We start from the raw sequence: 25,698 nt of genomic DNA on the forward strand, positions 1-25,698 counted from the left end.
ATAGGCCGTGAAAAGTAGGATATGCGCCGAAATGGCTGCGATCTGCTGGTCGATGTGAATGCGTGATGTATTGTGTAAAAAATTCCATCTCACACGGCATAAATAGATCCCTGCGCCTTGAGTCCGAGTCTATAGATACGCGCGCGATATAAGACTTCATATAACATTCTCAGATGTTCTGTTCATAACCTCTGTAAATGTACCCCCATTTTAAGGCTCCCTCCTTTTTAAGACCCGATTTTCTCCGATTTTTGGAGGTCTGAAAAGAGGAGTTGCACTGTAGTGATAGTGCTGGTTGTGAGGAGTTGCACTGTAGTGATAGTGCTGGTTGTGAGGAGTTGCACTGTAGTGATAGTGCTGGTTGTGAGGAGTTGCACTGTAGTGATAGTGCTGGTTGTGAGGAGTTGCACTGTAGTGATAGTGCTGGTTGTGAGGAGTTGCACTGTAGTGATAGTGCTGGTTGTGAGGAGTTCCACTGTAGTGATAGTGCTGGTTGTGAGGAGTTGCACTGTAGTGATAGTGCTGGTTGTGAGGAGTTCCACTGTAGTGATAGTGCTGGTTGTGAGGAGTTGCACTGTAGTGATAGTGCTGGTTGTGAGGAGTTCCACTGTAGTGATAGTGCTGGTTGTGAGGAGTTGCACTGTAGTGATAGTGCTGGTTGTGAGGAGTTCCACTGTAGTGATAGTGCTGGTTGTGAGGAGTTCCACTGTAGTGATAGTGCTGGTTGTGAGGAGTTCCACTGTAGTGATAGTGCTGGTTGTGAGGAGTTCCACTGTAGTGATAGTGCTGGTTGTGAGGAGTTGCACTGTAGTGATAGTGCTGGTTGTGAGGAGTTGCACTGTAGTGATAGTGCTGGTTGTGAGGAGTTCCACTGTAGTGATAGTGCTGGTTGTGAGGAGTTCCACTGTAGTGATAGTGCTGGTTGTGAGGAGTTGCACTGTAGTGATAGTGCTGGTTGTGAGGAGTTGCACAGTAGTGATTGTGCTGGTTGTGAGGAGGTTACTGGGGGAAGCAATGAGTGTAAGCAATGAAACAGTTTCAAAACGAGAAGAGGGCTAAGCCTTGATAACATGCTCACAATTTCACGTGCTAAGCGGGCGGGGATGTAGCTCAGTCGGTAGCGCGCTGGATTTGTATCCAGTTGGCCGCTGTCAGCGTGAGATCGTCCCCACGTTCGGCGAGAGATTTTTTTCTCAGAGTCAACTTTGTGTGCACTCTCCTCGGTGTCCGAACACCCCCCGTGTGTACACGCAAGCACAAGACCAAGTGCGCACGAAAAAGATCCTGTAATCCATGTCAGAGTTCGGTGGGTTATAGAAACACGAAAATACCCAGCATGCTTCCTCCGAAAGCGGCGTATGGCTGCCTAAATGGCGGGGTAAAAACGGTCATACACGTAAAAGCCGTGGGAGTTTCAGCCCATGAACGAACAAACAAAACACGTGCTAAGCACACACGTATGGGCCGCTGGTTTACCCTTTTACTTTGTAAATTCTGTTATAACACTGTAGAACTCGTACCTCCAAGTGAAGGGGTACAATCTTTTCTTCAAACAGGGGTGAACAAGTTTATCACCGTGTCCCGATTAAAATACCAACAAATGTATCTGCAGGTTGTTGCTGTTGATTGGGTCAATCATTATTTCCAAGGGCGACAGCAGTAACATTATTTTGCACGAGCTTCTGTGTAAGCTCAGGAAGGAAAAAAACACAATCCGTCTCAAACTTCTTTAAAAAAAACCACCTCCTCCCTTCAACTGACTTATAATTATATCAGAACTATATGTACCCTGCCATGGCCGACGTCAAGGACAAAAGTCTAGATTCCCGTACCGATTTAAAAGTGTTCCGTGACCCCCCCCCCCCCCTCCACATGCACACACACACCCCACCCCCAAATGAGGACCAGCGGCGAAGAACCATGGTGGTGAAGAGGATCAAATATTTGAATTGTGCTTTGCCAATGGGAGGGGTGGGGTTTTTCACTAGAGGGATGGGAAAGTGTGGAGTGGTCAAAAATCGGGCTTTTATAATTCATTGGTTGATCCTCCGAGATATACATGTAGTAACAACATACGGGGTGGAATGGGCAAAGAAAGGGAAGACATTTTCTCTTAAGGTTTCATACGGCTACGAGAAATCACTAAACAGTATTTCTCAGAGCTAAAGAAGCAAACTCCTAATATTTCTAATTAAAAAACCGTGACAATAATTTTTTTAAAAACATCACAAATAATTTTGAAAAAAATATCTGTCTGCTTTTATTTCATTGATTGAACCAAACGTTCAATAAAATAACTGGTTGTTTTGAATTATCACCAAACGAGGACCTGAACGTTTAAATATGACAGCAAAAGAACAGAACACGTGGTCCTCTTTCTTGAACGAGGACAATTTCTGTCCAGACAGACAGAATAGAATGTCAATGTCTGTCCCCAATTGAAAAACTAATTGTCTATACAATAGCGGCGCAATTTCGATCGTCTGTCAGCTCGCCTAAATTTACACCCTTCGTCTCTAAAGATGAAGTGTGAATTAGGATTATCTGACCTCTCATGTTCTCGCCGCGTAAGCCGGGGACGAAATCGGGTAGTTCCCCCATGGTTGTAAATTGGTATTCAATTACCCACCAATCTGTAAATGACGGTAGATTTCCACCTTATTCTCGCCCTCCGTCGAGATGTTTTTAATTTGTCAACAGCTGAAATTCTCATTTTACTTCTAACAGCCATTTCTCACTTGTTCGGCGAAACTCGAGAAATCACAGGCCGTTTCAACAGCCGCGTTTTAAAAGTCATAAAACAAGGTGACGTCACTCTGGTCAAAGCTCACGGAACAAAAGATCCTACCCGGAGGGTCCTCTCTCTTCTTCTTTATGGCTGTAATAGACCAAGTACTAAGATAGCAAAATGTTTGTGTCTGGGTGAAATGAGACAGACCCGTGTATGTGGCCGGTGTAACACGAGAAAATTACTCCCACGAGATTTTTTACTCCGGAGTAAAAATTTCGTACGAAAATGTTAATCCCTTTACGAAAAAAGTACTCCCCCATAACACGAGAAAATAACTCCCCACAACAGGTGTGTTCCGAGTAACATTTTGTACACAATTGTTACTCCCCTGACGAATAAAAAAACGAATACATTACTCCACCCTAACACGAGCAATTAAACTGCCCACGCCAGGTGTACCAAACTTTGACTCCCCTGTCCCTTGTTAGTTTGGGGGGTGGAAGGGGTCGGGGGAAGGGTATTGAGACATTTGTTTGCGCGAGATCAAATATTGGCATTATCCCTTCGCCCGCATCCCAATTTTGCGTACGAGATTTTTACTGGATGTAAAAAAAACCGGGGAGTACAAATTTCGTGGAGGGAGTAATTATTTCGTGCCTTGGGGAGTTCTTTTCTCGTACGAAAGGTGTACTCGGAGTAAGAATTTCGTACGAAATATTTACTCCGGAGTAAATTTTTCGTGGAGTAAAAATGTCGTGTTACACCGGGAACGCATTCGGAGCTATACGCGTGGTGCTAATTTATCTGATAGCGTTTCTATTGTTGGACGGTATACGAGGCATGAGAGAGACGACGGAGAGAACGGTACCGCAAAGGACCACACAGGATAGGATAGGAATAGGAGTTTTATTGGAGAGTCGTTGTAAATTGTCTCTCTTTCGTCAGGTGGATGCTGTGTCACGTGGAAGCTGGGAAAGCAACTGCCTGACTTCAGGGTGGGAGATGATATGGAGAGAGAGAGAGAGAGAGAGAGAGAGAGAGAGAGAGAGAGAGAGAGAGAGAGAGAGAGAGAGAGAGAGAGAGAGAGAGAGAGAGAGAGACTCAGACTCAGACTCAGACTCAGACTCAGACTCAGACTCAGAACTTTATTACAAAAGGATAAAGGTTTTAGGCAAAGCCTATTCTTCCAACCTGTCCTTTATACAACACATAAAGACAGACGGACATAAAAAATAAAAATTCAATCATATAAGATACAGAATTACATTGTATGGATTGCAACACAATGTGCATTTAAGGAATTATATAGGGAGAACTCAAAAATTACAAAATTACATTGACACAGTTAAACCTTTCATTTTGAGAATTGAGAGAGAGAGAGAGAGAGAGAGAGAGAGAGAGAGAGAGAGAGAGAGAGAGAGAGAGAGAGAGAGAGAGAGAGAGAGAGAGAGAGAGAGAGAGAGAGAGAGAGAGAGAGAGAGAGAGAGAGCAGTGAAATGTGCAAAGGCTTTTTCTAATCACTTGTGTTTTAAGTTGAACTTTGTAGCATTTTTTGTTAATAGAATGATTTTTTCTCAAGACAATTTTTATTTCGTTTTTTCTTAATTTGGAGTAATTAGCAGTACACTGAAGTGATTTATTGCAGGCAAATGCAAACTGTCTTTGGTGACTCAATTACAACAATGGAATCTAAGCCTTCTTTCCCATATAATATGAACATTCACTATAAGATACACACAACACAAAGCAAGAAAAGTACAGTTGTAAGTATACGGTAAACAAACGTTCAGTGATAGCCATGAGGTGGCCAAGGAGATTCCGCTATCCGTGAAGCCAGGATATAGCGTGTCGCATGTCACTATGGGCGAGATGGTTTGTTTTTCATCCAACTCTGATGCATGGTTGTGAGGATTGTCGGGCAGGGGCCGGGGGTAGGGGGGGGGGGGGGGGGCTGGGCTACGGTCAACAAGGGAGGAAGGTGTAACGGGCTGCAACGGTACACAAACACGAGGTCACCTTGTTTAGCCCAGAAGGATGTCAACAAGAACTGAGACAGAATTAGAATCCCCATTCAAGGGCTTGCGTTTCATCATCACTTACTCGAAAGAAAAAAAGTCGTATTCGTTGGGCAGCTGCATAGAGACCCACTGGGACAAACCGTCTGCGGGTATTGGGAATTATAACTTATATCTTGGGAAACTGTGCAGGCAAAACTGAATCGACAGTCACCGACCATTATATATTTAATGCAAACTTCCGTAATCATCAGACTAGTGGTTCATATTATCGAGAAGCTCAGTCAGACTTCTGTTTGTGTGTTTTTTGTTTGTTTGTTTACTGTTTGCATGCTTTTTTACTTAGTACTTAGTACTCAATCAATCAATCTTGATCTTACTCAGATTGGCGCGGTAAAAGCTTGAGAGCCATTTACAGACATGAATTTTGCATATCTATTTGCAGGCAGGTTATAGATGTGTGTAAGAATTGTTTTCCATTTTATTGTATTAATTAATCTAAATGGAAAATCAAGTGTTTAGTATGTGTTATTTGTAATTTTATGTCGTACACTTGTGTAATCAGTCCCTGAAAACAAAAATACAGTGTCCCAGCTACCGGTCAGCAACGTTTAGATTTTCGTTAACAAAAAGTAATAAAGCAAAACACATAAGGGCACCGTAACGTTTTGTTCATTTCTTGTGTTCGAAAGGTTCTTTAAATAACAAACCATACTTTACGAACATAAAAATCAGTAATCCAGTGAATTTATCATTTGCTGCAGATTTAATACCGGGATCTCAACAACAACAAAATTCGTGGCAAACTATGACGTCCAGTTATTTTAATGTATTACTTTACCATACAAAAATAAGTTATTAAACATAATATAACTTGCCTTTCTCTGCCGGTCAAGCAGTTGGACCGTCATAAAAGTGCCGGGCACTGGCAACGGGGGAAGGCTGACCGGTACAATCAAGAGATTAGGGTTATCTAGTCCTGTTTGGTCGTCTGTAATATTGGCTGATACAAACTCTGATTGAACTTCTTCTCAAGAACCCTACACTTGTCTAAACAATGTGAGGAATAAATTCTCACACTTCTTGCTTGTGTTTTGAGATTTTCGAGTTTGAAAATGACGACCACTAGATTTCATATAGACAGAATTTCATATAGACAGTATGTTTCTCTGAATGGACTAGCCGATTTATCCTCCCTTGGTTATTGTATGGCTTGCGCTGCTTTTGAAAATTAAGAGTTCTCGGACATCTTTGGATCGCGTGTAAAGCCTGTCATTTATTGGGCGAAGTTGACTTCGTGAAGTCTACTCCAAGAAGCTCGCTGGCGAAGCTTTTCGCACTGAGTTTTCAGTAAAATTACTTCACGAACTCTTCGCGAACATGTAGGAAGACCTTTAAGTCAAAAGCTAACTGATAAAAGAAAGTATTGAAAAGTAAGAGCCTCCGCGTGAACAGGTATAGCGCAAATGTAGTCTTACAAAAGCGTCTCTGGTGGTGTCTTGAATGAAACAAGATGACCGAACGATGATTTTGGCAACGTTCGATGTCTTTGAATTTGGACCAAAAAAAAACCTGTATTGGACCCGTACTAGTTTGTGAGCTTGGTGTACCACTAACGAATTGTGACGCAGACGTCTCCGTTTAACCTGTTTCAGCCAAGGCTGTTAAACTAATCAGCGACTGAGGCCACCAAGATGATCTTTACCTTTGATGCAAATAAAGATTTAAATTCCAAGCTGTTGGGGTTGCTCCATAACTCAGTCATTCTAAGTAATTATTTACTTCGGTTCCGTTCTATTTTTAGCCACAATGTGTCAATAAATCAGTCACCGAAGCAATAGTTTTCTCAGATCCGCCACATTCCAGCAACTATCTCTGCTTGTCCGCCGCAAAGAAACCACGTGATAAAAGCAGTCACATCAATTCTCACATCTGCGGTAGAGGGTTAAACTAAGCTGAACAGATAAGGTGCGGCAGTGTAACAAGGTGTAGGATAGGAAGACTAGAATGAATGATAGCCGCAAGGCGCAGAAATGAAATTCATTGTACAGTGAAACCCCCCCCTTTTAAGTCCTCAAAAAATCTTTAAAAAATAGGTCTTAAAAAGGTGGGACTCTTAAAACGGGGGTATATTTATAGAGGTTATGAACAGAAAGCCTGAGAAAACAGGGCCTTCAAAGGGAGGAAGTCTACATTTGTGGTCTTCAAAGGAGGGTTCCACTGTATGCTCTAACTCTGCACCTTGGACACATGCCTGGGACACATGCCTGGGACACATGCCTGGGACACATGCCTGGGACATGCCAGGGACACATGCCTGGGACACAATGCCGGGGACACATGCCTGGGACACATGCCTGGGACACATGCCGGGGACACATGCCTGGGACACATGCCGGGGACACATGCCGGGGACACATGCCTGGGACACATTCCTGGGACACATGCCTGGGACACATGCCTGGGACACATGGAACCTGTACGCCTCACCAGGTGAGGATCACGTGCAAAACCAAAGTGTGTGTGTCACTGTGTCTTTTTGGGTCAGAACACTGGCCTGTACGTATGAAGTGATAGGGAAGGCTCGCAACTGGACGGGCCATAATTGCCTCTTCAGATCCGATTGCTTTCTAACTTCATGCCATGCCGAATGTGATTCATTTGTATTTTTGTTTTTGAAACACATGATAAAAAAAAATTACAAAAAAGGAAAACAAGAGGAAAACAAAACAAAAATGAGACACAGACACCCCCACACACAGACACACGCACGCATCCACACACGCACACACACTCACACATAAGTAAAACTGTAGAATATAAGAATTTGTTGAGACAATGGACATAAAAACAAGCAAACAAACATACAAGAAATGTAAATCGCTTTACAATTACAATCATTCACCAAAATCAAAAGAATCTGACGACGGCCGAAACTGAGAGATAAACTTCAAAAACAACAACACTAATACACGAGATTTCAACACTAATACAACCCTCCCGGGGGGTATGGGAGGGTTGGGATTAGAGGCGAGTTAGCCGGGTGTCTCTTGACTTTATAACACTATCGGGTAGAACCATTTTTTTTGTAGCGGCGAGATACGAGTGCGAATCAAAGGATGGAGAGGGATATATGTAGACGGCAAAAAAAGTGTTTATTCTGTTAAACGTAGGATCCTGAATAACGCAACATCCTGTAACCGAAATCCCGTTGATAGTTGTTTGTTTCATTTTTATTTATTTAAAAAAAAAATCATCCCGATGCTTGCGGATGTCACAAAAGGATAGAGACTATCAACAATGCGAAATTATTCAGTTGTTGAATTTCGGCGGACTAGCAAGCATTGTTTTTAGCGGTTGTTTTTTTTCCACTCAAAATAGCGATTTTCTATAAAGAACAGACCGGTCAAGCAAGCTGCCATTTCATACGTAGCTTTTCGCTCATTTCTTGGAGGAACACAAAGTCCAATTACCTGTATATAACCTGTATATCTAACAGATATTGAAGTAATCGATCACCTTTAGGTTGAATTTCCCATTTCATTCTAAAAAAAAGTACCATCTTACTGCTAAAATAAAAAAGGAAAAAATCACCGCCGTCGCGGTAAAATCAGGGACGGTACTAAATTGAAACAACTCGTCATTTATGCGACCCGCGGAATAAACACCCTCAGTGTCAGGATAGAGTCGTAAAAGTCAGTAACAAGTCGCGTGGTACTCCTTTCTTGGGGCACTGCGAAGAGTGCCGTAGACTTTGGAAATTTTGTGCGAAGGTGGAGGAAATGGTAGCACTGACCTCTTGACATTTCGAGGTTTTTGTACTTTTCATGCAGGAGAGAATCTGTGTGGTAGTTTGCGAGGCATGAATAAAATGGTTCAGCCAGACCAAAGTGTATACGTTGTAGCATTTTAGTCGAGAGTTGCTCATACAACATTAATATCTCAACATACAGTGTAGTTTCTAAATTACAGCTTTTCCTTCTTTTTTGATGTTGCCCTTCTTTGCACGTTTTGTCCCGAAAATCCTGCTTTCTCTCTCCCTCCCTCTCTCCACTCTCTCTCTCTCTCTCTCTCTCTCTCTCTTTACCCCTCTCTCTTTACCCCTCTCTCTATCTCTTCTCAGTCTCTCAGTCTCTCTTCTCCCTTCTCTCTCTCTCTCTCTCTCTCTCTCTCCGTCCCCCTTCTCTCGATCTCTTTCTGCCCCCCCCCCTGCTCCCACTCTCTCTACCAAAGATAATACACACCTGCATACAAGGCTGTAAAAATCAAACTGTAATTAAAGACAACGACACATGCTCATCTCATCAGCTTAGCCGGCGGTAGATCAAACCAGTCTCTAATCCCACTTTAACGACGCAAACTTTTGCTTACTTTGCCTGAACACACACACGAAACGCGCTGATAAACTTCAGCGATGGCGTAATCTGATACGATTTGTTTGCAATCAGATCGATAAGGTGATGTAAGATATTGACCATACGTGTTTGGGGGCAGCAGGGAGGGGGGGGGGGGGGGAGGGTGTTTGAGGAGAGGGAGTGGTCGAAAGGGAAGGGTGTGTGGGGTTGAGGAGAGGGGGAAAATAGGAGGGAGATCGCAGAGGGGAGGGCGCAAGAGAAGGTATGGGGGGGGGGGGGGGGGGGGGGGTGAAGCAGTCAAGAGTTTGATGAATGATACGCTCTTTGCGTGGTTTATCTACACGTTTCAACAATTACCAGACCCGCGTCTCCCCCTTTGCACGCCACAAGCTTGGTCTGACTGACTATTAGGGTTTAACGTCCTCTTAGACCAACTGGTCTATATTGGGACAGGTATTGGTAATACGCTGAAGATATGGTGTGATACTTTGATTCGAACATGCCCGCTGTGGCTGTCTTCTTCGACACACCAGCATTGGGTTTGTCTCGTCAAAGTATCGAAATACGATCATGATAGTCAGAGACGAGAGATGATGCATGCGTGTCTTCGTGTTTTCCAAGCCCTGAGACTTTCGCTGTGCACGTGGGATTTTTTCGTGCGCATGTGTGCACACGGGGGTGTTCGGACACCGAAGAGAGTCTGCACAAAGTTGACTCCGAGAAATAAATCTCTCGCCGAACGTGGGGATCGAACCCACGCTGATAGTGACCAACTGGCTACACAGCCAGCGCGCTATCAACTGAGCTACGTCCCCGCCCCTACAAGCTTGGCAACGCAGTGGAGAGTGCTTGCACCGAATGAACTTTGGAGAGGGGGACGGAGGGATGGGGAAGGAAAATGCAGTGATTCGTCATCCTCTACCCCCCGGAGAGACAGGTCATAGGATAAGGATACGATTTTATATAGTCCATGAGGGTAACCTCACAGAAATTCGGGCTGCTTTCTCCCTGGGGAAAGCGAGCTGCCATACAGTATACGGCGCTACCCATTTTTTTTTTCCTGCATGCGTGTATTCATGTTTCCAAGCCCTGAGACTTAATGCCGTGTGAGATGGACAGACGAACATACCTTGAAGAATGGGACTCAGAGAGAGAACACCCAACTAACAGTAATCCGACAGTATAGATGCACACAACAACAATACACCCCCCCCCCCGCATACAAACACACATCAATAAATAAATTAATGTATATTTAATGAATTGATTAATTGATCGATAGATTGATTAGTAAATAGAAAGAAATTATTGTATTAACAAATAACTAAATAAATAATAATATACACAACAAAAAGAAGCAAAATCAAACCAGCCGTTGAGTGTTAACGACTGTGGACATTTTCCGAGAATAATTACAAAAGTATTTGATTGTTTAACAAAAGATAAAAAAACCCAACTATAAATGAGAAATGTCCTGATGTGAGATTATTTCGATGTTAAAACATTTAGTCATAACTTGACTAAATGTAAAAAGAAGATTATACTGGCACGCTGCACTGATCTTGAAGTTCTAATAGGTGTCGACGGCATCTGGTTGTGGAGAAAAGCGAGTTATTTGTTATTTCACGAAAGTTCAGACAGAACAAGAAGACAGAAAGACACATTAGAGTCTACTTCATCAACAGACCCCCTCCCCCCCCCCCCCCCCCCAACAAAAAATTATAAAAAGTGAATACATATATAAATGAATAACAACAATAAGAAAAAAATAGATAACTATTTTGTTAGTACATACACAGACAGAAATAAATGACATCAATAATACGAACAAATCACCAAGAATTACCTGCTAAACTGATGAAAGTAGTCCACATCTTTGCTTGAAGTCGTCCCATCGTCTTTACAATTCTGAAGTATATACGGTCTCGTGTGTCGAATGACTTCTTTTCAGCTGTCCTTCGCAATTTTCTCACAAATCACCGAGATCACAACCCGTATCCATGGCGATTAAAGAAAGCCTGGAACCATGCAGCAATATGTTTGTAATGTAGATAAAAGTCTCGAACGCCTGGTAGGTTCAGTTTGTTGTTGATCTCTGACACTGATGTCTGTTGATTAGAATTGAATAGGTTTATCACTGGCTTGATCGCAATTATATTGATTTTTCACCGTCAACGAATTTTTGTTGTTTGTGTCTTTGAGCAGAGCACTATGAAGGAAGGTTATTTTATGTTATTTTCCTTGACTCACTGAGTTCGTGTTTTTTGCGAGTAAATGGTATATCATGGTTCATTTTTTTATTAAGCACAGAGGATTCCTTTTAAATCTGTATACACATGAGACGAGTTCTGAACATTTAAGAGGATGGTTTTTTTTTAATCTGCGCAGTTAGAACAAATAAATCAGCATCTATCGAACACAAGATTTCACAAGGGTAAGCTCTTCGTTAATAAGTTCACGCCAAAAGTGTTCAAGAAGCACTAGAACGAAGAACAAACCAGCTAGATTTCTTTAATTTGTATTTTATTTTTATTGAAATATCTCTGCAAGTAACACTGCAATGCACTGGACCGAATTGTATAGGGGGAAAGAACAACTCCGCCACAAAAACAACAACACCTTGTTTTGGTCCAAACCTAAATCACACACTCGTTTATGATTACACACGGCTAGCAACAAGTCCGTATTTTTCTGTCGTCTTATAGACTTCACGATGGTACTCCAAAATGTCGCACACACACACAGAGAAACAGTGTCCCTTTCCGTTACCCCAAACTGAAACTGATATCACCCACTTTTACCTTCCCCACATTGCTACAACCACACGCGCGCGACACTCAATTTCACGCTCCCGTCGAGAGCGCGCGCTAGGGGTGGAGTTTCGGAGATGAGAGGTTTTCACAGCCAATGGAAAGGCGTTGTTTGGCTTCATTGACCAGGTTTTTTCGTTTGTTTGGTTTGCGAAGTTTCGAGAAGAGGAGGAGAAGAAGAAGAAGAAGAAATAAGGTTGGGAATTATCGGTATTTTTGCTGAAGGTTTGTTAAATGTTCATTGTACTCTGTGTAAACCTACTGCTAAAACATACTTAAATTTGTTCTAGCATGGTTAAGGGAGGATTCGGGGTGAGGTAAAACTCTTGCTTTCACAATAAACAACAAAAATTGAGATAAGTGTTCTAAAGAAATTTATTTTGAATTAAGCAGTTTAGTCAACTCAGTTTTCAGGTTACAAAAACATAGTCTAAAACAAGTAAAAGTTGTTCATTCAACCAACAAAATTCTTCTCATTCGCCAAAATAAAAGTTCTTCATGTTTAGATTACTAGTTTCAAAATACAAAAATCTCTTCTCTAAATCAAACTAAAAAACTAACTAACTCTCTCATCAAAAACCAAACACAACCAGAGGTCCACTAGACCCAAAAAATATCCAAAGTGAACTCAAAACGTCCTCAACAGAGTTGAGAAAATTACCCCTGAAAAATAAAACAAAAACAGTATAAGTATACATTTAAACAATCATCAAGATCAAATTTCAGTTCCACTAGAACACTTTTGTATACACCATAGAACAAAACAAAAAGAACATAACACCTAATACAACACAACACTAAAACAATGCAATGCTCTTGTTATGATTGAAGAATGGAATACTATAGGAATATCATATCATGTAATACATGATATATGGAATCCAACCCAACCAGAAATATTGTCTAAACCACAGCCCCACTTGTCTGTGATAACAAAATTCCTCAATAATGGACAAGAAGTTATGTTAAGACTAATTCAGACACAGCTACAAGCAGAGTCAATCAAAACTATACTTCATCCATTCAGTGACTAGCTTTAAGCATAATCACCTTACAGAAAATCTAAGACATTCACTTGATGTCTCAAATTACTCTTGATGTAACCAGTAACCACTCGGAATTACATCTCTCAAAAGCTGACAGTTAACAAAACAACTGTGCAGACTAGTAATCTCAGTTCGCGTGGTGATTCCTCTTATTTCAATACAATTCCTATATTCCATTTCTTACAACCATCAACAATCCACATAAAACAAATACTTCAATCTTCTTCTGCTCCACACAACAACAATTATACAATTCTCAAATTAATGACAAATCAACTTGAATTAACTGCAGAAATGAACAAGTTGTTAACACTTATCATTTCCATGCCTCAACAAAATAAACAATCAACATCCTGAAGCTTCCCGAAAATCCACATTATCAATACCATGTGAATAAGTCAGGCAACAAGGAAAAATGAAGTTTCATCAAATATAGTCCTAAAATAATAATCAACTATTACCCAACAACTAATACATAAAAAGACATCTTGTATAATCACATCATTTCCATCAAAACACTAATTTATCATGTCACAATTTATCTCTTCTGTATCTTCATACCATCATTTTGCTCAGAGCACATGGTTTGTTTGGCATCTTTCCAGAGTACAATATAATCAATTCCAATCCCAAACATCTTCTAAAAATAAAAAATGCCACATCACCTAACTTTTCAAAACAGTACATAGCATATATAGGAAACCAACTAAATTCATATTAAAGCTGTTTCTTACCTGATTTAGGAATAAAAACGTTTTTTCACTTCAGACAAATTTGGCCTGGGACTGTCTGCTCAGTCAGGTTCTCAAAGAAAGGATGCAATTCTTGTAAAAATCCAAAATCAGTAATTAATTGACATCAGTTTACCTCCTAACAAATAAAACAAGATGTCCCAAAATTCACTAAAATTACCAAGCATTAATTAAACATTTTCCAAATAATTTCTTAACACTAAATGTATTTATAAAGTTAATAAACACTAACATTCCTGGTTTTTAAAAAGTGAGATTCAAAGACATGTCCTAGCATCTTCAACTAAACCAAATTTTCTAATAATAACATTCAAAAACATTATTATCTCATTACTAAATAGTACACGTTAAGCATAACTAACAATAATACAACTTTAATCCTTACAACAATAAAATGGTAAAACGATCATGGAACCAAGGGAAGTAATCCAAAAACATAGCATATGTGGAAAACGGCCACAGTTCTTCCCCTTGATATAGAATTATATAACCGATTTGACTAGTAAAACCTTGAAAGAATATGACTGAAAAAGATGATTCTTTCACATGTTTACATACACCCCTCCAAAGAAAATGTTTCCTTATTTCTCAAAGAAGAGGAACATTTACCCAAAAATAAAACAACATTTTCACACAAAAATGTTCACAAAACCAGTGTTCGCAACACACGGAACACAGTACAAAACACAACACAAAAAATGTAAGTCATCATACTCTCCGTCCTGAGTATTATAATCATGACATCTGGAGAAAACAAAATCTTTTGTTAACTCATCGTAGCACCAAACACAGTTGCAAGTAGCAGTCACAACAATTGGTTACTCTCCACAATTCAACTTGTAGCACCATCAAATCATAACATCATCAAAAGAAAACAATTCTTTTGAAATCAAAATGACTATAGTCTCAGCAAATCTCACTGTCCACTAAACTTACAATAAGCAAGTAAAGTTAAGTAAGACTGCAAAAATTTCAACATAAAAGAAAAATCATCAACACATATTTGTTCACACAGGCACCAAAATATCCTATTTTGACTTCAACACTGCAAACAATCCTCAGAACCAAATTCTGAACTTCAAAAGGAACAAGAGCCGAAGAAAAACAAAATCAGCACATCAATTGACAAATCAGCACATAATCATGAACATAAATGTATGATTGTCCGAAGAGCATCCTCTATGTCCCTCGCCATACTATCTGACATGGGAATGTCTTGAAGTGTGACCAAAGACTGAGTCACAACCTCGGATAGTCGACAATTTACCAGGCGTTCCAGACCCACACGATGAGACAGGTTAAGCCTTTCTATGGGTCGTCTTCTCCGATTCGATCGCCTGGGTGGAGGTGATTTAGTAGAAGTTTCTTCCTCAGTCTCAGAAGTTTCTTCCTCAGTCCCAGAAGTTTCTTCCTCTGTCTCGGTCTCTTCTGACGATGCATCTGCCTGCTCTCCTGATGAACTGTCTTCTGACTCAGACTTAGCCTTTTCACTGTCATCTCGGGTAGAGGGGACAAAGGCTGGAGCATTAACATTTAACCCATCGCTCTCAGGTTTGATTAAAACTTGAAAAGGTTCCATATCAATCTCCATCTGTTCATCAACTGACTCGATGACTGGGATGTTCTTCTTGGGAATGTTGCGTCTGGGTGCAGGTGTAGGTCGTACCGCTGTTGTGTCACCTCCCAGCATACCAATGGGAAGGAGGAGATTTCTGTGTAGTGTTCGCTTGGGACCACTGCCCGTCTCCTCTTGAACCGTGTATACTGGAACGTTAGGTGATTTTGACACAACAATGTAGACGCCTTTCTCCCACCTGTCTGTCACCTTGGAGACAATCCTGGGTCCCAGTCGTCTGACCAAAACCCGATCTCCACATTCCAACTCAGCTGCATGAGCAGCAGAATCGTATCTGGCCTTGTTTCTGTTTGCTGACTTGGTCATATTTGCTGTGGCCAAGTCATATGATTTCTTCAGCTGCTCTTTCAGTGTTCTGACGTACTGCCGTGGAGTTCCTTTATCTTTGCTCAGATCTATGCCAAAAGCTAGATCAATCGGCAGCCGCGGTTGTCTCCCAAAAAACAAGAAATAGGGACTAAAAGAAGTACTTTGATGGATGCAGCAGTTGTACGCATGGACTGCTGCGGGTAAGCTCTTCCTCCAGTCAACCTTTTGCTCGTCCTCCAGGCTTCGCAGCATGTGGATTAGGGTTCTGTTCCACCTCTCCACCGGGTTCCCAGAAGGGTGGTAGGGTGTCGTCCTACACTTTTTAATGCCTGCAAGGTCACATACTTCCTTCAGGAGTTGTGACTCGAAATCCCGTCCCTGATCGGACAAAATGCGCTTAGGAAACCCATAAATCATAAAGAAGTTGTTCCACAGAGCCTTAGCAACAGTCTTAGCAGTCTGATCCTTAGTGCAAATAGCAGTACCAAACTTGGTAAAATGATCCATTACCACTAAGATATTCTGCTTCTGTCCCTTCACATCGATGGTAAGATAGTCGATGGAGAGTAGCTCAAGAGGGAAAGATGTTTCAATGGTGTTCATAGGAGCCTTTTGTTGACGCGCCCCTCTTCGAATACAGCGACTGCATTTCTTGATCTTATTCTCGATGTCGCGCGCCATGTACGGCCAAAAGAACCGGAGTCTGGCTTGTCGGATCGCGTCCTCCGCATGTGTGTGAAACAAATCCTCATGGACCCCTCTCATGGCCTCAGCCCTATGCGAGGAAGGAACAACTAGCTGCCACCTGATGTTGTCTTCTTCCAGCACTCTTCTGTATAAGACACCGTCTTTCACCTCTAATTTTCCCTGTTCTTTGGCAAGCATCTTCAAGTCGGGGGTACAGTGTTCGGTTTTACTGGCATCCAACTTCACTCTCTGTTCTAAGTGTTTCATCACTATCGCTAAATTTGGGTCGTCCAGCTGAAGTTTCCGCCAGCAGCGCTCAGATCGAGGGGTTGTTTCTCCCGGCGGATCTAGAACATCATCGCTGAGCAATTCTGGATTCTTGACCAAATTCTCCACTGCTGGATACCACTCAGAATCCTGAACTTCTGGATCATCTGGAGACTGTTCTCGAGGCTGGACTGACTGGCGACAAAGAAAAGCAGTCCGACTAATTCCCTTAGCAGTGAGGATGGCGCACACAGTTTCCTGGTTCAACTCTATGGTTGCCTGGGCCTCTTCGTCGAACCGTTTTGCCTTGTCGCGTAGAAACTCTGTCTCCTCCATCATTCTCTGGTACGCTTGGTCCTCTTCAGGCGGCTCCTGTGGACGTCTGGATAGAGCGTCTGCATCGATGTGAGTGGTTCCCTTCTTATACCGCAGCTGGAAGTCAAAGATGGATAGTGAGGAAAGCCAACGGTGGCTGGTTGCATCAAGTTTGGCATTTTTTAGGATATAGCATAGCGGATTATTGTCGGTCACGACAGTCACTGGCGAGCCCAGAAGGTAATCGCTGAACTTGTCGCTCATGGCCCACTTCAGTGCTAAAAACTCCCGTTTATGCGCCGGATAATTCTGCTCAGACTTGTTCAACCCTCGGCTTGCGTAGGCTATCACCTTCAACTGTTTGTCCTGCTCCTGGTACAGTACGGCGCCTAGACCTGTGCCACTAGCGTCGCAATGAAGAGTAAAGGGTTTTCTCTTGTCAGCAATCCCCAGAACAGGTGAGTTTGTGAGCGCATGAATGATCGACTGAAACGCTTGTTGTTGTTTTTCACCCCACAGATGGGAAATATCTGATGAGAGACTCAGAGAGGGCTTCTTTGATCCTGTCTTCTTCTGACACTTAGCTGGGACATAGCCTACCGTCAAGTCATTCAGAGGTTTTGCAAGGCTGGCGAAGTCGTTGATAAAGCGACGATAAAACCCAGCAAAACCGACAAAACTTTTGACTCCCTTGACTGTGGTAGGTTTTGGCCATGAAGTGACTGCCGCAAGCTTTTCAGGGTCAGGGCGTATGGTCCCCTCAGAAATCAGATAACCCAGATGACGGATCTCGGTGGCTCCGAAAATACATTTCACAGGATCGAGTTTCAGGTTAAATTTTCTCAGTCTCTCTAACACTTTAACTGTCCTTTCCTCCAGCTCCTCTAGCGACTGTGCATGAACAAGTATATCGTCCAGAAATATTATCAGTTCAACGAGATTCATGTCACTAAAAACAGTCTCCATAAGCCGTTGAAAACAAGCAGGGGCATTCACTAGTCCTTGGGATAATCTGTCCCACTCATACAAACCAAAGGGAGTAATAAATGCTGACACTTTGCTGGCATGTTCAGACATGGGAACCTGATAGTAAGCTTTGCACAGGTCCATGCTTGAGAAATACTTAGCTCCGCTCAGTGTTAAAAACAAATCCTCTACCTTTGGAATGGAGTAACTATCTCTGACTGTACGTGCGTTAACTTTTCTGTAGTCAACACACATTCTGAGCGCACCAGTCTTCTTTCGCACAAGAACTATGGGACTCGCAAAAGAAGAGTTTGAGGGTCGGATAATCTTTGCATCTAACAACCCCTGAATGTGCTGACGACACTCCTCGAAGTCTCTGGGTGAAAGTGGTCTGGCTCTTTCTCTGATGTCAGGCCCAGGCTGCAGTTCGATGTCAAAAAGTCCTGTCTCAGCCCTACCAATGTCAAACTCAGTTTTGATAAAAACGTCACTAAAACCGTTCAGTCGTTTTTCAAAACGATCACGCCACTCAGACGGGGCTTTTTCACCAAACTGGAACTGCAGTCCTGAGGATTCTGAAGACGTTGCAGTAGTTGCACTGCAAGCGTGTACAGTATCGCTGTTACTATCAGTACTATCACTGGATGCCAACGTACTCAACAGTCTGTGAAGGTCATACTCAGCATGTACAACAAACAAATCAGCAACAATCTGACGTTTTTTAACAACAATGTTACAATCCGAACTGTTACACAAAAAGATTTTAAAACGGGGTAGGGAACTGGTAGGCACCTTGCAACTGATCACCTTCAGACCTTCAGGTAAGGTATGAAAAACTGGTTCTTGAACAAGAACTGAACTTCGCGTACTTGGCACGTGAGCTCCGCTGAAACCCTTGACCTCAATGGTCTCTCCCGCAGGAACAATGACATCTTTTTCAAGTAGCCTCACTGAACCAAGCCGTCCAGTCTCATTTCTGGCTAAATCTTTGTACGCAAAAGCCACTTCACTTCTGAGAGGTAATACAGTTGCAAAATGCCCCCCAACCCTCTGTTCGCACTTCTTCGCGAACAGATTAAGGGTGTTGGTGCCGATAATGAATGGTACTTTAGAAGAATACTCAGTATCGGGGCAAACAAGAACCATAGTGGACACATTCTCACTCACACCAACAACATCCAATGGCAAACACACATTCATCACAACATAGCCCAAATATGGTACAATACTTCCACCCGCCCCTCTCACAGTGAGTTCAGTCTCCAAGTCCTGCAGTCCCAAATGTTGGAAATGTTTTCGGTAGAAAGATTCACCGACTGTAGACACCTGTGACCCTGTGTCGATGAGACACGTACTATGCACATTACCTATCTGAATAGGTGTCTCACAGGCTGGTCCCACTAAAGAGTCAATATCACATGTAAAACTATCATTGTCATTGGTCCCCAGTTCAGCCATCACATCCGTACTGTTTAAATTAACAGATTTCCTGGAAGTGTTCTTCACAACTACTTTTACAGTCAAATCAATACACTGCGCACTAAGCACCTCCAGTCCTGGCGGAAGTAAATCAGGATCTCGGGGAAAAATGTTAATATCTTTGTTAGCTTTGTCAGTTATTTTCCCCCGTAGTTCCAATGTCTTTCCGGAATCAATATTAACAGTGAGGGGGCTTTGCAGCCTGACTGCATTGAAACTCAATGCACCACTGTCAATGATGTCAGCTGCTTTGTTGAGTCTCCGGGCTCTCTCCATGGCAGGAAGATCAGTCAACGGCGGCCCGTTGCCATTGACTGGCGGCCGTTTAACGGGCTGCCCATCTTTGATCGCTCCTCTGCAACTTTCGCTGGGTTGGGGGGACTCCTGCACTCCCTAGCGATGTGTGCTCCAAACACCCCACAGTTGAAGCACAGTCTTTTACCCCCCCTCGGTGCAGACCGCAGACCCTCTGTTGGTGCAGACCGCAGGCGCTCTGCCACTTTGTCGGCCAGCTTGTCGTAGTCAATGTTGACTGGGGCCTCCACCTGGTGAACATTGGACTGTATGGTGGCCTTGGTTGCGGGTGCTGGAGCCATCTCCGCCGTCCGGCGGACCATCAGCAGCAGATCATCCAGTGCGGGCGCTGCTGTCCCTGGAAAGCCAAATTTGTTGCGCATTTCCAGGGCCAACAGAGGCAAGGCTGACTGTAACCCAGTACAAAATGTCCGGTAAAGTTTCTTCTGCAGCTCTTCCTTCTCCATCTTGGCGGTGGTATTTATCTCTAAAAGTTCTCCCCAGAGCTGAAGTAAAAAATCTGCTGGTTTCTCCTTGGGTTTTAACCTCCTGCCGGCAAAGGCAAGAAGCTGGGCCTCGGTGTCTTCGACGCACCCAAACAGACTACGGATCTTCGCGACGATGTCAGCGTTGGTGGTGAGATCCTTCACGGCGTTGAAGGCCACTCCTCTCAAACTGGCCAAGATGCGGGGATCACAGGGCTTGAGATCGGGCGTCAGCAGAAAGGAGTCCATCTGCTGAGCCCAAGTTCTGAAGTCGCACTCATTCCCACCGGCTGGGGCAAAGCCAGTGAAGGTCTTCAACCGCGGGGTCTGGGGCGGTGCCACTACTTGGACGGAGACGGGCTGCATACGCTGTCGCCCCAGCTCCTCTGTGACCCCGGCCAGTCGCTCGCGCAGGTCGTTTATTTCGGCCGCAGCGGCGTCGTTTGTTGCTTGCTTCTGTTGAGCGGCTTGCTCCTTCTGACGCCCCAGCTCGTTGGCCATCTCCTTCATCTGCTCCCGCAATTCCGCCATCTCCTCAGCGGTTGGGGCCGTGTCACGAGGCATTTCCTTTAAATCTGTATCACCCTGGTTGTGTGTTACAAATTAAAAAAAATATGTCCTACCAAAATCAAAACAGCAAAAAAAATTTCTTCTTCTTATCACTTTATAACTTCTTTTTCCTTTATCTAATTTTTATTTCCTAAGTTACAATTTTTTCGTGAAGCAAAAATAACCTCAGCCCCACATTGGGCGCCAAAATGTAAACCTACTGCTAAAACATACTTAAATTTGTTCTAGCATGGTTAAGGGAGGATTCGGGGTGAGGTAAAACTCTTGCTTTCACAATAAACAACAAAAATTGAGATAAGTGTTCTAAAGAAATTTATTTTGAATTAAGCAGTTTAGTCAACTCAGTTTTCAGGTTACAAAAACATAGTCTAAAACAAGTAAAAGTTGTTCATTCAACCAACAAAATTCTTCTCATTCGCCAAAATAAAAGTTCTTCATGTTTAGATTACTAGTTTCAAAATACAAAAATCTCTTCTCTAAATCAAACTAAAAAACTAACTAACTCTCTCATCAAAAACCAAACACAACCAGAGATCCACTAGACCCAAAAAATATCCAAAGTGAACTCAAAACGTCCTCAACAGAGTTGAGAAAATTACCCCTGAAAAATAAAACAAAAACAGTATAAGTATACATTTAAACAATCATCAAGATCAAATTTCAGTTCCACTAGAACACTTTTGTATACACCATAGAACAAAACAAAAAGAACATAACACCTAATACAACACAACACTAAAACAATGCAATGCTCTTGTTATGATTGAAGAATGGAATACTATAGGAATATCATATCATGTAATACATGATATATGGAATCCAACCCAACCAGAAATATTGTCTAAACCACAGCCCCACTTGTCTGTGATAACAAAATTCCTCAATAATGGACAAGAAGTTATGTTAAGACTAATTCAGACACAGCTACAAGCAGAGTCAATCAAAACTATACTTCATCCATTCAGTGACTAGCTTTAAGCACAATCACCTTACAGAAAATCTAAGACATTCACTTGATGTCTCAAATTACTCTTGATGTAACCAGTAACCACTCGGAATTACATCTCTCAAAAGCTGACAGTTAACAAAACAACTGTGCAGACTAGTAATCTCAGTTCGCGTGGTGATTCCTCTTATTTCAATACAATTCCTATATTCCATTTCTTACAACCATCAACAATCCACATAAAACAAATACTTCAATCTTCTTCTGCTCCACACAACAACAATTATACAATTCTCAAATTAATGACAAATCAACTTGAATTAACTGCAGAAATGAACAAGTTGTTAACACTTATCATTTCCATGCCTCAACAAAATAAACAATCAACATCCTGAAGCTTCCCGAAAATCCACATTATCAATACCATGTGAATAAGTCAGGCAACAAGGAAAAATGAAGTTTCATCAAATATAGTCCTAAAATAATAATCAACTATTACCCAACAACTAATACATAAAAAGACATCTTGTATAATCACATCATTTCCATCAAAACACTAATTTATCATGTCACAATTTATCTCTTCTGTATCTTCATACCATCATTTTGCTCAGAGCACATGGTTTGTTTGGCATCTTTCCAGAGTACAATATAATCAATTCCAATCCCAAACATCTTCTAAAAATAAAAAATGCCACATCACCTAACTTTTCAAAACAGTACATAGCATATATAGGAAACCAACTAAATTCATATTAAAGCTGTTTCTTACCTGATTTAGGAATAAAAACGTTTTTTCACTTCAGACAAATTTGGCCTGGGACTGTCTGCTCAGTCAGGTTCTCAAAGAAAGGATGCAATTCTTGTAAAAATCCAAAATCAGTTATTAATTGACATCAGTTTACCTCCTAACAAATAAAACAAGATGTCCCAAAATTCACTAAAATTACCAAGCATTAATTAAACATTTTCCAAATAATTTCTTAACACTAAATGTATTTATAAAGTTAATAAACACTAACATTCCTGGTTTTTAAAAAGTGAGATTCAAAGACATGTCCTAGCATCTTCAACTAAACCAAATTTTCTAATAATAACATTCAAAACATTATTATCTCATTACTAAATAGTACACGTTAAGCATAACTAACAATAATACAACTTTAATCCTTACAACAATAAAATGGTAAAACGATCATGGAACCAAGGGAAGTAATCCAAAAACATAGCATATGTGGAAAACGGCCACAGTTCTTCCCCTTGATATAGAATTATATAACCGATTTGACTAGTAAAACCTTGAAAGAATATGACTGAAAAAGATGATTCTTTCACATGTTTACATCTGTATTAAGATGATGGCTTTGCTTGATTTGTACACACACACACACACACACACATCGGCACACACACACACACACACCGCACCACACACCACACACACACACACACACACACACACACACAAACAATCTCTTTGCTCTTGGGTAGAGAGTGGGCGGCAATTTTTCTTTTCTGTCTGTCTTTACTTGACTGTTCACTATTTATTGTTTATTTCTTCGTCACAGTCCCAGTGTGTCTCCCTGCCCCTCTCTCTTTCTCTGTGTGTGTGTGTGTGTGTGTTGGGGGTGATGTGTGTATGTGTAACATAATTAAATTTTAAAGTGCATAAGTGTATAAATCACGCTCAGTAAGGGCTTCTTTCTCCAAATACTACCGCCATGGTAGAAAAAGATAAATTAATTGTTTAATTCCAACAACCTTGATTTATTTTCAACCAGCAAGAAAAAGTGGCGGTTCTCCGTCATGTGATACCCAGCATTGAATCATTTCCTTACATGTATTTGTCTAATGAGAGAGCAGTAGCCTATATATTCGTCATTGTCGATTCACTTCGAAACATGGCATATTATTTCTTTCATTGTCAAACAAAAACAAAAAGAGCCCCTTCCTTCTTGCCACTCCACTACCCCTCCCTAGTCCCTTCCCCCACCCACCAAAAGAAAAAAAGAAAAAAGAAAAAAAAAGTGCTATACAGTAGCGAGACCCCACCCGTCTGACTGGCAAATGGAGTGTCTAATGTGTGTGTGTCTGGTATGGGTGTCAGCGTGTAACAAAATAGGTCTGATCAGATTGCGGTAAACCAGACGGAAAAGTGGTAAAATAATATTACAGTCAAATCCCGGCGAGACATCAACTCAATTATCGCAAGCAGTGACATTCACACATCTTTTACAGTTCTCTGTCGGCAACCATGCTACCGCTGAGCCAGTTGTGAAACCACGGGAAGATGACGGGAGTTCTTCTCTCCCTTTACCTGAAAAACAATCTTCACTGCTCATTGACACTGAAAGTGAAACAGGCGGGCTAGCTGAGTTAAATCTATGATAAGGAAATATTATTAAACTTCTGAGGCTTATCCTTACCAGTGGGTCGTCCGTAAGCCATTTATTGTATCTTGTCGTGGCCTGTTTGAATGACTGGACTCAGCAGAGCCGAATCAGTGGCGTGAAAACTAATCCATTTGGTAATACCCCTGCACGTGTCTGTATCTGGCATTACGCCGATGACCATCCATAACGCACGGGCATTTCGTTAGGGCAAAGTGTACGTGGGCAAGTTGACATTTTGCAAGTTGACATGTAGTTTGTTGTTTGCTTGTTTGTTGTCTGTTTGTGTTTTTGTGTGTGGATTGATTGTTTGTTTGTTTGATTCTTTGTTTGTTGTTGCTGATGTTGTTGTCGTTGTTTTGTTTTCTGTTTCCTCATTTCTTATTTATTTATTTATTTAGTAATGTATTTATTTAGTAATGTATTTATTTATGCATATATGTATGTATGTATGTATTTATTTATTTATCTATTTTTATGTTATTAGTTTTCTTATTATTTATTTGGATATTGCAAACGTCCTAATTTCAAAACTTCCAACACAATGCAGTTTGCGAGTTCACATACGTAGAAGACAAAACCGAGCTGTCAAGAACGAACATGTGTGTGCCTTAAAAAAAAGTGGCACACAAACATCTTAGTTGAGACATATTGAGACGACTGATACCAGTTGGCCAAGATAAAGATCGATAAGCAATTTCACTGAGTAATCAGACATCATTATTAGGTGGTCCAAGTCTCTCCAATACTCATTTTCACTTTTAACATGGTCGATTTCATTTAGAACGTACCCAGCTGGTTAAAGCTAGATGCCCTTAATTCCACGCGGAAGCCTAGACAGATCTGATGTTGTGTAAATGATGGCTCACACGGGAACGAATATATCTTGAACACATGTCAACACGGTGATTTTGGGTCACTACGGGAGTGTAAGCAATATTGCGAATATTGTTTATAATGCCCCTGGGTAATGAACAATAAAAACTTGACTTGACTTGACTTGACTTGACTCTAACTCATATAGTTATTACCACATAGTTCATTAGTTAATTAACGCTTCATCGATTTCGTTGAAAACAATGTGACGCCCAGCTGAGGTGACAGACAGTCGTGACGCAATGACCATGATTTGGCGACGATGTGTGAAGAGAATAAATAGTTATGCCGTCTGGCTGACGGCTCGCTGTGGCACAGTGCGTGGTATTGGTATCGCCCAGCTTAAAGGCGTTGCACGAATAAGGCTCTGCGTTTCTGGTCGTCTATGAAATTAAAAATAAACTTTCTGTTTCCTGGCGAGGGTGAGACAAAGACTTAGAGATGATGATGATGATGATGGTGATGATGATGGAACTTTATTTTCCAAGGAAAGAGGTTTAAGGCTACGCCTTTTCTTACAACCTGTCCTTAAATCTAATACAACATTCTAATACATGATAAACACGTAGAAAAAACGGATTTTTCAAGTAAAGAGGTTTAAGGCTACGCGTTTTCTTACAACCTGTCCTTTAAAGGCTGACATATAGTCCTATTTAATTAGTTTAATTACTTCCAGGGCTTTTCCCATCGTTGCGGGGATGTATAAATTAAGCTTCCTGCAAAGTTTTAGGTTTGAAGTCCTTACCAATTACGAGAAATAATTAATTCT

At 41.6% G+C, this 25,698-nt stretch overlaps 2 protein-coding genes across 2 annotated transcripts in view; both read right to left on the bottom strand.

The window, feature by feature from the left end:
• LOC138965975 (protein APCDD1-like) overlaps nt 1-11,907 on the bottom strand; it is a 59,131-nt gene extending 47,224 nt beyond the window's left edge. Inside the window, exon 1 of the mRNA XM_070338062.1 lies at nt 10,948-11,907. Coding sequence (XP_070194163.1) covers nt 10,948-10,996 — 49 coding nt within the window. The 5' untranslated portion in view covers nt 10,997-11,907. The remainder of the gene's footprint in view (nt 1-10,947) is intronic.
• A 7,733-nt stretch (nt 11,908-19,640) lies between these two features.
• On the bottom strand, nt 19,641-23,009 carry LOC138965992 (uncharacterized). The gene is made up of 2 exons (XM_070338079.1): nt 22,436-23,009; nt 19,641-21,318 (listed from the first exon to the last, which is right to left on the bottom strand). The coding sequence occupies exon 2, from the start codon at nt 20,709-20,711 to the stop codon at nt 19,659-19,661; it is 1,053 nt and encodes a 350-aa protein (XP_070194180.1). The 5' UTR covers nt 20,712-21,318; nt 22,436-23,009; the 3' UTR covers nt 19,641-19,658.
• Between the last annotated feature and the right edge of the window lie 2,689 nt (nt 23,010-25,698).

Source organism: Littorina saxatilis, linkage group LG1 (genome assembly GCF_037325665.1).
Source record: "Littorina saxatilis isolate snail1 linkage group LG1, US_GU_Lsax_2.0, whole genome shotgun sequence".
Lineage (NCBI taxonomy): Eukaryota > Metazoa > Mollusca > Gastropoda > Littorinimorpha > Littorinidae > Littorina > Littorina saxatilis.